The following is a 14,509-nucleotide window of genomic DNA, read 5'->3' as shown; positions in this document are numbered from 1 at the left end:
GAGGGATATAATTAGCTCTGTCTCCTCCCCCCACCCCAGCAAGCAGATCATGCTATGGAGGCAGGATGTTGAGTCCCCAGCTGAGGGTGAAGGAAACCCCAGGCTACTTGTGCACTGCTCCACCTGGGGTCTACAGAGAGTGGCTGCATGTGGTGCTGGGCTCAGCTTGAGACAGCAGTGTTGGTGGGCAGATCCCCACTTCTAGCAACTGCTCCCTTCCTGGCTCTCCCAAGTGTCCTCAACTGGACAGGAGAAGGCCCTGGAAGGTGAAAGGGGCCCACTGATGTCGCTCAGCCTGGTAGACCACATAGCCACTTCCCATAGCTAGAGCCCCTGGCCCAGTGGAGGAAATCTATGGGAGGGAACAGGCAGCAGGGACCTGCTACTGCCAGCAAGCCCAGCACCCTGTGAAGCCACTACATGCAGCCACTGTCTGGTGAGCTACACTGTTAAAGGGGCATGTGACCATACCACTGTGTCCTGCCCCCCTAGAACCATCCCTGCTAGTCTGCACCTGTTCTTGCTGCAGAACACGACCACATAGGTAGGCAGATATTTTCTGTGTAACTGCAACTATGGTAGCTTGTCATCAGCTTAATTTTAAGTTACTTGGATACCAGAGTATCATATCACTATGCCAGTTGGGTCCGGTGTTCATTTCCAAACTCAGTTTTTAACTTTGTATTTTACTTTGTATGCATTTTTCTTTCAAATTAAATGTTTTATGATGAATAGAAGTATAGTAAGATAATTTTTAAATGCCCAGTGTGATTTCACTTGAGGAAAAATGCTTCCTTAATGCTCTCCAAAAGGAATCCACCTCCAATAAATAAAAGTGCATGTCCCTGCTGTGTGTGAGGGAGAAAGGGAGACTATTAGTTATGAGCTTTAATGTTGTTTCCTCTCTTGCTGCAGATAAATAAAAAGGGGAACCATTAAACTTAGCAATGGCATCTGGCCCCTTTTCCCCAAAGCAGGATCTCTGACTAGGGAGGCCAGGTTAGATAGATTTACAACATGTACTTTACAACTCCATTTTATAGGACTTTCTACAAGTCTTCATTTTTTTCTTTTCTCCCCTTTTCCCAACCTTATTTAATGTAGATGTCTACTGCAGCAACTAACCTCTAGCTGACAGGAAGGGTTAGGCTGATGGCAAAGCTGCTCTGGGAATTACATAATAATGGTGCTGCATCCAAGAGCAATATACCCTGATATTTCCTCCCTCCAGAAAAATGTCTTTCACTTCTCTTAGCCTCTGCTAGACTTTCTTTGGGGAATTTAAAGTTTAGTAATAAACTCACATCTTTTAGTTTATAGTGTATTCTGGGGCTGTTAATGCTCCAAGGTATCTAAACAAATTATTTTTATACAGTCTTTAGAAAACACTTTCTTTTGGAGAAGGTAGTTTAATTGTTTTAGGGAATTTGGTATGTGATTCTTCTCTCTATTTAAATCTGTATTTAAATCTAGCTTTTTCTATGACATTCTACACCTTAATAAAGAAGGGGAAAGTTACATTTGTAGAACAGAAGTCAAATGGAGCAGAGGCCAAGCTTTACAGGCCTCATTTCGAAAGAACACAGGTAAACTAGGGGCCAAATGAAAAACAGTAGGATCTGATCTCTTTGCTTTCACAGGCAGAAGTAACTTGACTATCCACTCTCATTTCACTTTATGCAGTCATACACAGTGTGAAATATCTACCACATCAGAATGACAGTGTTTTATACCCATTTTGAATTGTTGGTAATACACTGAGATTCAGATGTCCCAGTGGAAGTCCATAGGTAAGTTAATACTACTTGAAACAGCATCTACTTGTGAGACAAAAAGGAGTTTAACCATATCTGTGGATAGGGAATTCCCTCCCTTGTAGATCTCTGGGGTTCACAAGCTTGTAAGGCTACAACTCCTTTCTTCTCCCCAAAGAACTGTACACATCTTTCTATGGAACTTCCTCTTTACAAAAAAAAATGCCACACTGGCATACTTTAGAGTTGTTTAACCCCTAAGTCCCCTCCTTCCATTTGTAGCCCTAGAGAAGGATATAGATTCTTCTAAGAATGGGATGAAAGAAACCAACACAATGACATATGAAAGGATTATTTTAATACAATCTGGCCTCTTAAAGAACAATTTATGGACCTATGTATTTTAACTAGAGTTCTGGTCTGGTTTAATGTTATAGTGTGCCCATTTTCTGTCACATTGTACTAATCATTGATCAGCACATTAGAAAAATCTAATGGAAATTAAATAGGGAAGATAAGCCTAGTAACTCTCTATATATGGAAGAAAACATATCTGTTTTGCATAAAATGCCAGCATGCCTGGTGTGCTACCTTGGAGTTCTCATCCCTGACTCTGAAGAAATCTGGAAGAGCTCCCTATAAGCTGATCGGGGAAAGCAGGAGGAAACAGGTAGGTTTTGAAGCCTACCTCTCCAGGTTGCTACAGGAATGTCTGTGAAATCAAACCATGTGAAAAATGGCTTATTGTGATAAATGAGCAAATTCTGAGAACAGGTACACAGTCAGAATTTTTCTGAGTAGCTTAGTTAAGAAAAGCTCATATTATTATTTGGCCTTGAATGGGAGCTTTGGACCTGGGGGTGAGGAAATGAGGACTCCTGAGTCTGCCATTGTAGTGAACAGAACACAGATTTGAGGACAGAGGAAAATATACAGGAGCATTATTAAAATGGAAGGTAAAACCAAAACAATACATACCATACTCACTTGAATTCAGGATGAGGTTCCCCCCCATCCCCTAAATCAGCATGGGGGCAAAAAAGTCTCATCTTATATTTGAGTACTGTCCTGGGACAGGCAGCAGCTCAGCTCCAGCTTTGGCCCCAAGCTCAAGGCTAAAGCCAGAGCTGAACTGCTGCCTGCTCTGGGCCAGAATGGCTCATTTGGCAGAGGACGGGGCTCTCAGGCAGGACGAGCTCGGGGGGAGACTGTGGGGTGCCCCCCCCACCTTCCCCCTGTACCTGCATCTCCTGCTGCCCTCTAGAGTATCCCCCCACTTCCTGCTCCCCTTCACCAAGCTTCCCACCCCCTCTTTACCTTCTGCTCTGGCTCCACTCCCTCCAGCCCTGATCCTGCCTAGTTGGGAGCTGCTGCTATTTCTCCTTGGCTGAGCTGAGCTGGGGCCATGCTGGGATGCTGGTGCTAAGTGCTCCAGAGGAGCAGAGTTGCAGGAGAAGGTAAAGGGTAGTGGTGGTTGGCAGGCACATGATGGTGAAAGGGCTGAGGGGAGAGGCAGCAGGGGGAACAGGGAGTATGGGAGACATGGGGGGGAGCAGGCACAGGCATGGGGGGGTCAATGAGCAGGTGGAAGAAACACAGGCACAAGGGAGACAGGCACAGGGGGGAAAGAGGGAAGGGGAACAAGGTGCAAAGGACTCTCATCTTGCCTCCCACTGCTGCTTTCCCCACTACAGCAATGGGGGTGGAGTGGGGGAGGGGATGAATTTAAAAAGGCCTCCCCAATAATTAGATAATACATGTGGAAAATTATAATGTGTTCTAATTTTTCACACATAGACTCTAATAACTGGGGAGGCCTTCTTAAATTCTAAGTTGCTTTAGGATTCAGGAAAATATACTAAACTTAACATATATCTCTATTGAACTTTCAAGATAATGTCTGGCCCTCGGCTTCTTGCTTTTGCTGTGTCGCCTCATCTCTGAATCTCTCCATGAGTTCATACTTCTCCTACCTCTTCTACTACCAGGCTTCCTGCCCTTGTTTTTGAAGCCATTAACCACTCTCCCTGTGCCTGCATATTGCTATTTTGGCTTACTGGGTTACTTCTACATGCCACCAATTTTGCCACTCTCAACCCCCTGCTTGTGTATCTTCCAACAAATACCTCTTGACTTTCTTCTCTATCACCTTTAAACATGGGTTGTCCATTCCAAACTAGTTCACAAAGGCCCTAGCTGCTTCTCCCCTGAATTTCACTCAAGATAAGCTTTTACCATAATGCCTATGGCTAACGGTTAGGTGGAGGTCAAGTGGGGATTACTGATCCTTATTAAGATATATTTTAAATAATTAATAAACAAGTTGCTCCCATATAGGTGCCCCCAGTTTGGAGGGTCCCTGGTGGTTTCCAAGGGTCTGTTTGTGGAGGCAGATCTTAAAATGGATGTAGCTTTCACCAGCTAGAGAGAGAGAGCCAGAACCTTCTCCTGATGTGAGCAGAAAGTCCTAGGTACCTTAGGGCACCTGTTCCTTCCTTACTCTTCCCTTGTTAAAATCCAAATCTAGCACGCTAACACATTTTCTATGCTTCTTATACTTTCTTTAATATTCAGAGGGTGATCTTTAGGAGAAGAAGGTTAGTGCTGAGACTTCGGCGGTGAACTGTTTTCTAATCCAATTTTTAAAAAGCAAGTAATCTTAAATAATTATAAATCAATTACGGAGCCTGTTGTATACTTCCCCAAGCAAAAAATTATAACAAAGTATTTTGAGAGTGATTGAGCAAAATGAACAGCCTCCATAAGGCAAGGAATTTGCGTTTCAATTTATCTTTTCCTTCATAATAGCATCATTTGAAATATGTTTTGCTAAATATGGCAACTGCTCCCATAGAAAAAAAATCAATTATATTCTTAAATTTAAATAATCTTTTCCCAGTTATGCTCTAATGTATCACTGTACTTAAGAAATGTACCCCAGGGAAAACACTTCTATTCTTCACTAAAAATCCATGAATAACATTATGTAAAAATTAATTTATGATGCATGATTTAAAATCTTAACCTAGAATGGCTTCTTATTCAAATGTCATCAGAAAATGACACCTCACCCGCAGAAAGGAGTCCAAGGATCCATTCTCCATGTATTCAACCACAATCATTACTGGCCTGCCTGCAAAGACAGCAAAGAAACTCATTAGGATTATAAATATATTAAAGGGTTTGTTATATTTCCCACTGTTAGGAATAGATTTTTTGCGTTACTTCAATATGTTGCTCATTTCCAAAGTTCTCCTGTACTGCACATATGTATCTTGTTCAGTTACCCATAAGCAATGTTTTAAATCAATATTTCTTTTACAGGAAGGATTTGAATTAGCTGACTGCATGCAGTTCCTTGTGGTGGTATTTTCTTTTCTATGAAAAAGGTCAAACTGAAGTTCTTTGATTCCAAATGGCTACACTTACTGTGTCTACCAGTGGGAACAGTAGGATTTCTGACATGAATGTGCACTAAGTATAATCATATAATATTTCTGAAAGCACTTGAAGTCAGGCAAAAGGAAAAAAAATAGGAATTGTAAACCATCTCTAAGAAATGACATGCTGTACATTAAAATTGGCTCTCTTGTGGGAAAAAACCCAAAGATTTAATAACTCTACATAAATAAAATATAAACAAAAAAAACAAACAAGCACCCTTCTTGGTCTACTAGCCACAAAAACAAACAAAAAAATCACCTCTCCTATAGCCCTATAGAATGAAAGGGGAGAAAGAGCAAGAACTTGTGTATTTGTACGTGCAGAATTTTATGTATATTTACATAATATGGGGTCTTCTCAATAGTTTTCAAAGCAAGCTCAGTTCATTTTAACCTACAGGTATACTGAAATATGGCGGCCCCAATCCAGTAGAACATTAAATTAAATAGTTAGTTTTAAGTATGTGGCATTCCCATTCAGATCAGTGGAACTACTCATGCATTTAAAGTACAGCATGTGCTAAAGTACTTTACTGGACTGGAAGCTAGCAGGATTTCTTATATGTCTCATTTTGATTGACTAATACAGATGTTCTGGATGGTCCTGTGTTATGTTCAATAAAGAACCAACTTAGAAGCTGATTAATATTGTATGGCTTTTACAAACATGCCCAAGTTACAGGAGACAAAATTAAAAACTGGTCATTTACTGGAATGACATTTTATTGTTGTTGTTTAGGAATAAATTATTACTCCAGAGCTGCCTGGAGGAAAGCCCAATTAACACATTAAATAGGGTCTGGAGTGAGATGTTGTTTTAGAAGTGTTAATATTACAGAGTAGTGACTAATATAGGCAAAACTAATGAATGAATATTTATTCAAGATTGGGAGGAAGGTGAACGGAGATTAAAAAAGCAACCTCTTTTTCAGGATCATACCTATCTCTTATGGAGTCTGTCTGAAGCAGGACTTATGACACCTGATGCCACTCTAACTCCTCCCATTTGTTTCTCTTGGAACAGTTATAATACTTTCAATGTCTCCTGAAGTCTTTATAAATAATATTTCTATGACTCTCTTTTTGTACTATTCCTAGATTATTCTCTTTCTGAGAAATGTTTTTCAAAGAAGTAAGGGAACACAGTATATAAAGGGGAGAAAATAGTAGTTACTAGGGGTTTGTGAAGCGGTCAACATTTGATTTGGATTTGGCCCAATTCAGGGGACAGTGATTCAATTCGCTCATTCAGATCACTGTCCTGATTTGAGTCATTGAATCTGAAGATTTGATTCTGATTCAGAGAATCAGTGATTTGGCCATAGACACAGCTTTATATGTTTTTTCTACGTAGCTTGAGGTACCAGGCTTTCCTCATGAAAGCTGAGATGGTGGGGTGTATGGAGTGTCCCACAGGAGCTTCTGGTCCACTTCTGGGTCTGCCACCGAGCATGTGGGGGACCCTCCACCCCGTACTCCTGTGGGACGCTCCATCCTGTGGGACGCTCCACGCCCCCCCGTACTCCTGTGGGACTGCCCCACCATCCCAGCATTCACGAGCCACACCTGGTACCTCGAGGTACATAGAAAAAAACATAAAAGCTGTGTCTATGGCCAAATCGTCAAATATCTCTGAATCAAATCGGAGGCTTCTGATTCGATTTGGAGACATTAATGGGTCTCCTGATTCAATTTGGATTCAGCGGTTCAGCTGCCAAATCAGGTCTAATCTCCTCCAAATTGAATCAGTGACTGAAGCTTCGCACAACCCTAGTAGTCACTTGCATAATGGCATTATAATGTTTCCAGTACTATTGTTTCTTTTCAATTTTTTATACATCATAACATTTTGAAGATTTTTTACTGATAGTTCACACTGTGGACTGCTCAATAGAAACCCTGTCCAGAGATACTCAAGTCCTTTTCTGAGCTGTTACAGTTAATTTGGAAATCAGAAGGATGAAGGAGTTGTCCAAGTTATTCATTTCAAATGTGAAGTTACCTACATTTGTCAACACTGCCTTTCATGTATTGCTGCTCTGTCTACTCACTCAACTAGGTCAAGTTTATTTTTTATTTGTTTTTTAAGCTTCTCACAGTGTTCTGTAGTTTTTCCTTACAAAAGCTGGTTTTGCCTGTAAACCTTGCTACCTACTGATTTTCATTCTTAGATCATGAATAAATAGTAGATGTTCAAAAAGCCTGAGGTGGAACCGATTCAATCTACCCAAGTTTCTCTAAGATGAATAGACTGAACTGGGAATGAACAGAACGCACGTTCAATTTTGGGTGACAGGGCAGGTATGTAGCTGGCCAGGCCAGAAGGCAGGCAGTGCTCTCACATGCCTCCCAGTGGGGCCACTGTCCTCACCCCTGGCCCCCACCACCAGTGGCCCTGTTAGTGGCAGGGGGACACCTCCCCAGTTGTGCTTGCTCCCGTGGGGGGGACAGGCATCTGCATTTGCTCCCCCACTTTCCTGATCCTCTCTGGCTTGGCTGACAGCCCAAATAGCTCTCAGCCCTGCACCTCCCTGCTGCTGTCAGCAGAGCTGGGCTGGGTGGGGCAAAGGGTGGGAGAGCACAGACTCCCCCCAGCTGTGCTTGCTCAGGCAGCAGCTTCCTCCCCAATCCCCCTGCACCTGGTGCTGAGTGGCTTGGCTGGCAGACCTGGCTCCTGCCTTCCTGTCTTAGCCAAGATGGGCAGCAGTGGGGGGGGCTGCTAATATGCGTAGGCGTGGGCAGGGCCAAGAGCTGCTCAGGCTGTCTAAGCTGGGCAGTGTCAGAAGATGGGAAGGTTCCTTCTCTGAATGAGGTATTAGCTGTTTTTCATAGTTTTGGGTTACAGTAGCACAGCGCACACATACTTTGTTCTTTATTGGAGATATCCCTTTACTCTTTTAAAATTAAACTGGAAATTGACTTAATGTGTTGTCACTTCATAGCTTTTTTAAAAAAAAAAATATATTTACTTTTTAAATTCACTAAGTTTCCAAATTTAGAAACTCACTTTCTAAATTCACTGTTATTTTCCAATCACATCCTCATCACCACAATGATGTGTAAATGCACAAAGCGCTAAACATTTATTTCATGTCTACCAGGATTAGTTTATATTAAAAACACAATAATAAGGAAAACACATAAAAGCACTACTGTTGAAGAGCAATCATTAGAGTTCATTAGAAAAGTTCTGATAACCTGTGTTTTGTTCTACTGAGATAGTCCGTTTCAATTGTGATGGGTTTCTGATAGGGTTCCCCCTTCACCAAAGCTTCTAGGGCCTATGGGAATTTTTACACGTGCATCTGCCACAGCACTGAACACTTAGGACTACAATGCATGCAGCTGTATAAGTGGCAATCTGTGCATCAGCATGCAGAAAATGGCAGTGGTCTGCTTTTGAACTAAAACACATCTAAAGTGTTTTAAGTTCAAAAGCATATCACCACCATTTATCTGCACTGCCGTGTATTTTGCTGCTTATGCAACTGCAAGTGATGCAGCGCGGTGCGCGTTAGCTCAAATGTGCTGGATCTCTGGCGTGTTGCACCATGAAAAAGTATGTGTATAAATGCCCTATGACTCTGCAGCAATCTAAATGGTGAACTGCCTGAGATAAGGGTCTTTATTCTTTTTCAAAGTCAATTTCAGTTTTTTCCCTTCTTTCAAATTGGAACAAAAGTAACATTTTGAAGTAACAAAATTATCTGTGAACTTGAATGAGCTTTCTTGCTTAGATTTACTCTTCATATCAGCATCTTAGAAATGGAAAGGGATAGGACAAGAAAAAGCAGGACGTTTCCATAACTATACATGCTACAGTGATTCTTTGGTCTATCAGTAGAGATAGAAAAGAGTAAATAAAAGTTTGTATATGAGCTCAGGTATGTTGAGTTGTTTTTCTAACCAGAGAAAAACCACAGATGAGATGCTGTGTAGCACCGTATCAGTTTTGAACAGAGAGATTAATTACCCAAGGTGTATTGGCAGGGCTGGCCTGTCCTATCCTGTGAAACCTGCAGCTGCTCACCACCCACCACCACCCTGTGCTGCACCACTGCTGCTGGCTTCTTCAGCTGCTGCTCCCCCGCCCCCCCGCTCTGTCATCGACACTGGCTTTTTTGTGTCAGGGGGCCCAAAAACTGTATTTTGCAGGGGGCCAAAAAAAATTGTGGGCTGGCTCTGGGAATTGCATTCTGTAACAATGAAAAATGAACTCTTTGCTTGCAACTCTGGAGTACAACTAGCTCTGCCAACCTGTGTAGTTCAGCATAAATACTAGTTTGCCTCACTTCTCTGATCATGTGTGTTTTATATGATCTCAAGATGTTTAGAATCAAGACAATAAATTAATAATTTTATATACATTTTGTAAAAGCAATTCGCATTTCTCTTTCATTATCTTGCAAGCTAAAGGAAAACTATACCCATTTTGCTCAGATCAGAAACCATTCAGCATTTTGCAGGTTGAATTAAATCTGGAACACATCTATATAAACTAGTAAATTTTAAGAACCTAGCAACTTTTAAAAGTACTGATCATATGAACTTCTATGCAGTTGAGTGTTTTCTTTTAATAAACTGAATTTATACACAGTAAAATTATATCCATCAGACTGATGAAAATCACATTTTTAATTGTAATTCATTTATTCATTGACGCAAATGCCTCTACAGGGTGTTATGAATCCTCATAGGTCCTTCAAGTGATAGGTTAAACATTTGGCTCAGATAACATGTCAGGTGAAATACAGAAATTAACTTTAAAAACTTCACATATAACTAATTACCTGTTTGCCATATACCTGTGAAGATTCAGGAATGGGGGTTATCAGCTTAATAATAATTATATGTAAAGAAGCATATGCTTTGAGTGGCTGTGCATGATGGGGATGATTTGTTCAACACACCCTCATAGATTCACAGATGCTAGGGTCAGAAGGGACCTCAACAGATGATCAAGTCTGGCCCCATGCCTAGGCAGGAAAGAGAGCTGGGGTCAGATGACCCCAGCCAGATGCCTATCCAGCCTTCCCTTCAAGCCCCGCCCCCAAGGTAGGGGAGAGCACCACCTCCCTTAGAAGCCCATTCCAAATTTTGGCCACCCTTACCATGAAGTTTTTCCTGATATCTAGCCTAAATCTGCTCTCTCTCAGTTTGTGACCATTGTTCCTTGTTACCCCAAGAGGTGCCCTGGTGAACAGAGCATCTCTGATCCCTTGCTGCATCCCCCTAATGAATTTGTAGGCAGCCACAAGATCCTCTACCCCTTACCCTGGAACTGCTCAATCGGCTCAAAATGGCCTGCAACTTCACCAAGGTCAAGCTCTGAAGAACATAGTGCAAGTCTGAATTGGGGTTGAGTGGAAGACCACTTTTAGGCCTCGGTACGGTTATTTAAAAAAAACTCACCAACACCCTAACCATGTTCCAGCACTTTAGTAATGATGTGCTACTAGACCTCTTAGATCAATTGATAATTGCCTGCCTGGCTGATAGCCTGACCATCTCTGAGGACTCTGACCCACATTGGTAGCATTTCTGGACAGTACTGGAAAGATTGTACCAACATGGCCTATTTGCAAAATTAGAGAAGTGCACACTTGACCAAACTATGATTAAGTTCTTGGATTTCATTTTGCAAAGGCCTGCAAATGGACCCCTGGCAATCCAAGCTGGGGCCCAGGTCCAGGCTGTCCAAAAATGAAAGGCATCCAAGAATGTGAAAGAACTCTAGAGGTTCCTGGAGTATGCTATCTTTTATTGTAAATTCATCACTAACTTCACCCAGGTGTTGAGTCCCCTTACTATACTATTATGGAAGAAGGTCCAGTTCTACTGGTACACAGAAGCCCAATGAGGATTTAGCAAACAGGGCTTTGCCCCTTCCCCTGTGCTACTGCATCCAGATCCCGCTTTGCCATTTGCTGTAGAAACTGGTGCATCCGCAGCAGCTGCAGAGTTGTCAACAGCAGAGCCTGGAACAGACCTAAAACCCCTGTGTTTTCTTTTCTTGTAGACTTAGTATGGAGGAATAAAATTACAAGAGCCTGGACCATGAGCTCCTAGCCACCACACCAGCCTTCAGGTAGTGGCAACACTATTTTGAAGGGGTGTGGCACAAGGTACAGGTTTTTGCAGATCACAAGAATTTAGAGTACTTTCATAAAGCAAAGACACCCAATCAGAGGCAGCTTTGCTAGTCACTTTTCTTCTTCTGCTTTGATTTTTTTAGATAACTTACCGGCCTGGGCCTAGAAATGGAAAAGCAGATGCTCTCTCCTTAAATGTGGAGTATAACATGTCCTCATGCAAGCAAAACTCAACCTCATTTTGCAGCTGCACAATGACATCAGCACCACATTACTGGTGTATCTGCTATCCCTGCTCCAAGCTACGACCCAGGAGGAGATCCTCTGCTGAAGAGCAGGCCACCTTCACAGGACAACCCCACCGCATCCAGGAAAAGGTCCTATTTTTCCAGGGTATGATCTGTGTGCCACCAGGTCTGGCTAGACTTAATGTTCTTTACTTGAGCCATGACTCTGTCAGTGGGTCACTCTGGAAGTTAGAAGACCCATCAATTAGGTGCCCATTATTTTTGGTGACCACTGCTGTGCAAAACAGTGTAAGATTTTGTCTGCTTCTGTAATACTTGGGCCTGCACTAAGAGACCCACATAAAAACTCTGTGGACTCCTTCAGCCTTTCCCATTCTCCCCAGATCCTGGTCCATTATTTTGCTGGACTTTATTGTGGAGCTGCCTGAATTAAACAAGTGCTCCATGACAGTGATGGATCAACTAACCAAAGTAGCCCACTTTGTCCCATGCACAGGTCTGCCCTTGGCCAAAGATACCACCCAATTATGGTTAGATTATGTAGTTCACCTCCTGGACTGCATAACATCTGATGATGGGTTCCAATTTCTCTTCTGCTTTTTTATTGTACGGCCCTGTGCCTCCTAGGGGTCCATGCCCTGCTCTCGTCAGCTTATCATGCACAGACAAATGGCTAAATCAAGAGAACAAACCTTATTGTGGAACAGTACCTCTAATGCTACTAGTATTCACAGTTTGCAAGCACAACTCCATATATGCCTTGACAGAGCACAGCCCATTTTTTGCTAATTAAGGAGTTTCACACTCAGTTATACCCTGCCTGTCTTACCTATCACCTTTGATAACCCCATGGCAATGTATTGGGTACAACATGTGCAGCAGGTCCAAAGGGAAATAAAAAGCCATCTGGAAAAGGCAAAGAACTCATATAAGCATACCAATATCATCTGCAAGGCTTGCTTACTCAATAGGACAACAGGTATGGTTATTGTATGAACACCTTCACACACATTGGCCCTTACAGAAATTGGATCACAGATATGTTGGCCCATTCTGTATTACCTGACAGGTCAATTCATTAACACTTGAACTGCAACTTCCATGAACACTGCGAATCCATCTGGTATTCAACATGTCCCCTGTCTATGCCCTATACAGAAAACTCATTCTCACATTGATCCCAACCTCTACCACCTTTTATACCAGTTCATGGGCAAGACTAATACTTGGTCAGGGAAGTTGTAGACTTCAAATGGAGGCAAGGAAAATTATATTACTTAGTTGATTGGGAGAGTTACAGAATGGAGGAATGCATGTAGGAGCCATGTCCCAGATATATTAAGCAAAGGCCACCTGAAAAGCCTGGACTGGCACTCCCTAGGGGCCATTGATACAAGGGCAGGGTGATGTCAGGCTGTGATCTTGAACCCAGGACTTTGGCCTGCCCAGATTGGCTACTCATCCCAATCTAACACCTCCCCAGCTACTCACTCAGCCTGGATAGAGGTGATTGGAAACCTCCATTTGGGTCTAATCATCTGCCCACTCCTTGCCACTGGAGTGGCCATCTAGGGTCATCTGCCATTTCACTCCCTTCCATATAAATCCCCAACCTAGAAGAGGAAGGGTCTGGGAAATAGGGCTCAGACCTTACCCAGACTGCTTTACTGTTCCTCATGGCTTGTGCCTTTACTGGTACTCTGTCTGATCTTTTGGCTACCCAACGCAGCTCACCCTCAAACTCTGTGCTCCGTTTCACCATTCAGCTTCTTAACTCGGTCTCTCCCTCAACCGGGCTCCCGATATGACTTGCCCTCTGACTCTGTGCACTGCCTAACCCTTTGGCTTTCTGACTTGGCTTCTTGGATTGATAGCCTCACTTCTAGCTTCTTGACACTTGGATTCTGCATACGCTTCCTGACCTTGGTTGGCCCCTCAGATCCAGAGCGACTCCTACACCTGACTGTCTGTGACCCAGCGTGACAGACTTTCCTGTAGTGGTGGGAGAGAGATTTGTGAATGTGAATGTGTAAATCTAAAATTACTTTCTTTTGAATCTGCTAATGGCAATGAATGTATAACTTTCTTTTATGTTTACACTACATTTTGTTCTTGCCAGTCTTCCACATTTACAGCTGGAGTTCTTTATTTTTCAGTACCCTTGGACAAACATAAGTGGGCCCAACAGCTGCTGGTACTGCTAAAAAAACCTTCCTAAAAGCCCAACTTCTTCATGCACCTCTGAAAGTTGGATATTGGATTTTTTTCATCTCCATCTCCCTTCCTCCTGTAAGTTCTCAGCTACCCAGTGTCCATTATACCCTTTTCTTTCATTCTGCTTTCTAGCCCTCCTTCTTACTTCTTCCCTTCAACCCCAGTATACATAAGCATTATTGCAAAGAAACTAATATATATAAATATGCAACTAAAAAAGTGATCCCAGATACCACATGCCCTGATAACTTGATTTGTAACTTTTCTTTCTTTTAATGAGTTCTTTGTCTTCTCAGATTAGATGCTCTTCAGCACAGCTCTACTGCACCTTCCTGTGGGTTTAGGCCTCCTAACATAGCATGGACCTAAGCTGATCACGGCCTTTGGACATTGCTCCACTAGTAAAAGAAATGTAACAACTGGAACGGAAGCTGTGAGACTTCTACTTCAGTTACCTACAAGTTGTTATAGTCTGTGAAAATGATGAGGAATATTACACCTGTCATTCTTCCCTGATTTACCTCACTTTTTCAATGCGTGTGTGGTATTCATTTTTCAGCTATGAGTGTGGCTTGATGCTTTTAAATCTGCATTACTAACAGGTTCAGATGAGGGTCTCAAAGTGCTCAAGTCAAGGTCACTTAAGTGACAGACCTGGTTTCAGTTTTCTGTAGCTCAGGAAACAGGATCCCTGAGGCTTCTTAAAAATAAGTCTACACTTGATTGTACAATCTGCGCTTTCACTAAACTGTTTCATG

General features: G+C 42.4%; 1 protein-coding gene across 1 annotated transcript in view; it reads right to left on the bottom strand.

The window, feature by feature from the left end:
• Positions 1-14,509, bottom strand: part of EPHA6 (EPH receptor A6) — a 948,424-nt gene that overhangs the window by 122,646 nt on the left and 811,269 nt on the right. The window contains exon 14 of the mRNA XM_019528673.1: positions 4,826-4,887. Within this exon, the coding sequence (XP_019384218.1) occupies positions 4,826-4,887 (62 nt within the window). The remainder of the gene's footprint in view (positions 1-4,825; positions 4,888-14,509) is intronic.

The sequence above is a fragment of the Crocodylus porosus genome, unplaced genomic scaffold, assembly GCF_001723895.1.
Source record: "Crocodylus porosus isolate Cpor-Errol unplaced genomic scaffold, CroPor_comp1, whole genome shotgun sequence".
Classification (NCBI taxonomy): domain Eukaryota; kingdom Metazoa; phylum Chordata; order Crocodylia; family Crocodylidae; genus Crocodylus; species Crocodylus porosus.
Note: the sequence above shows the minus strand (reverse complement) of the source record. Positions and strands in the feature narration are given on the sequence as shown.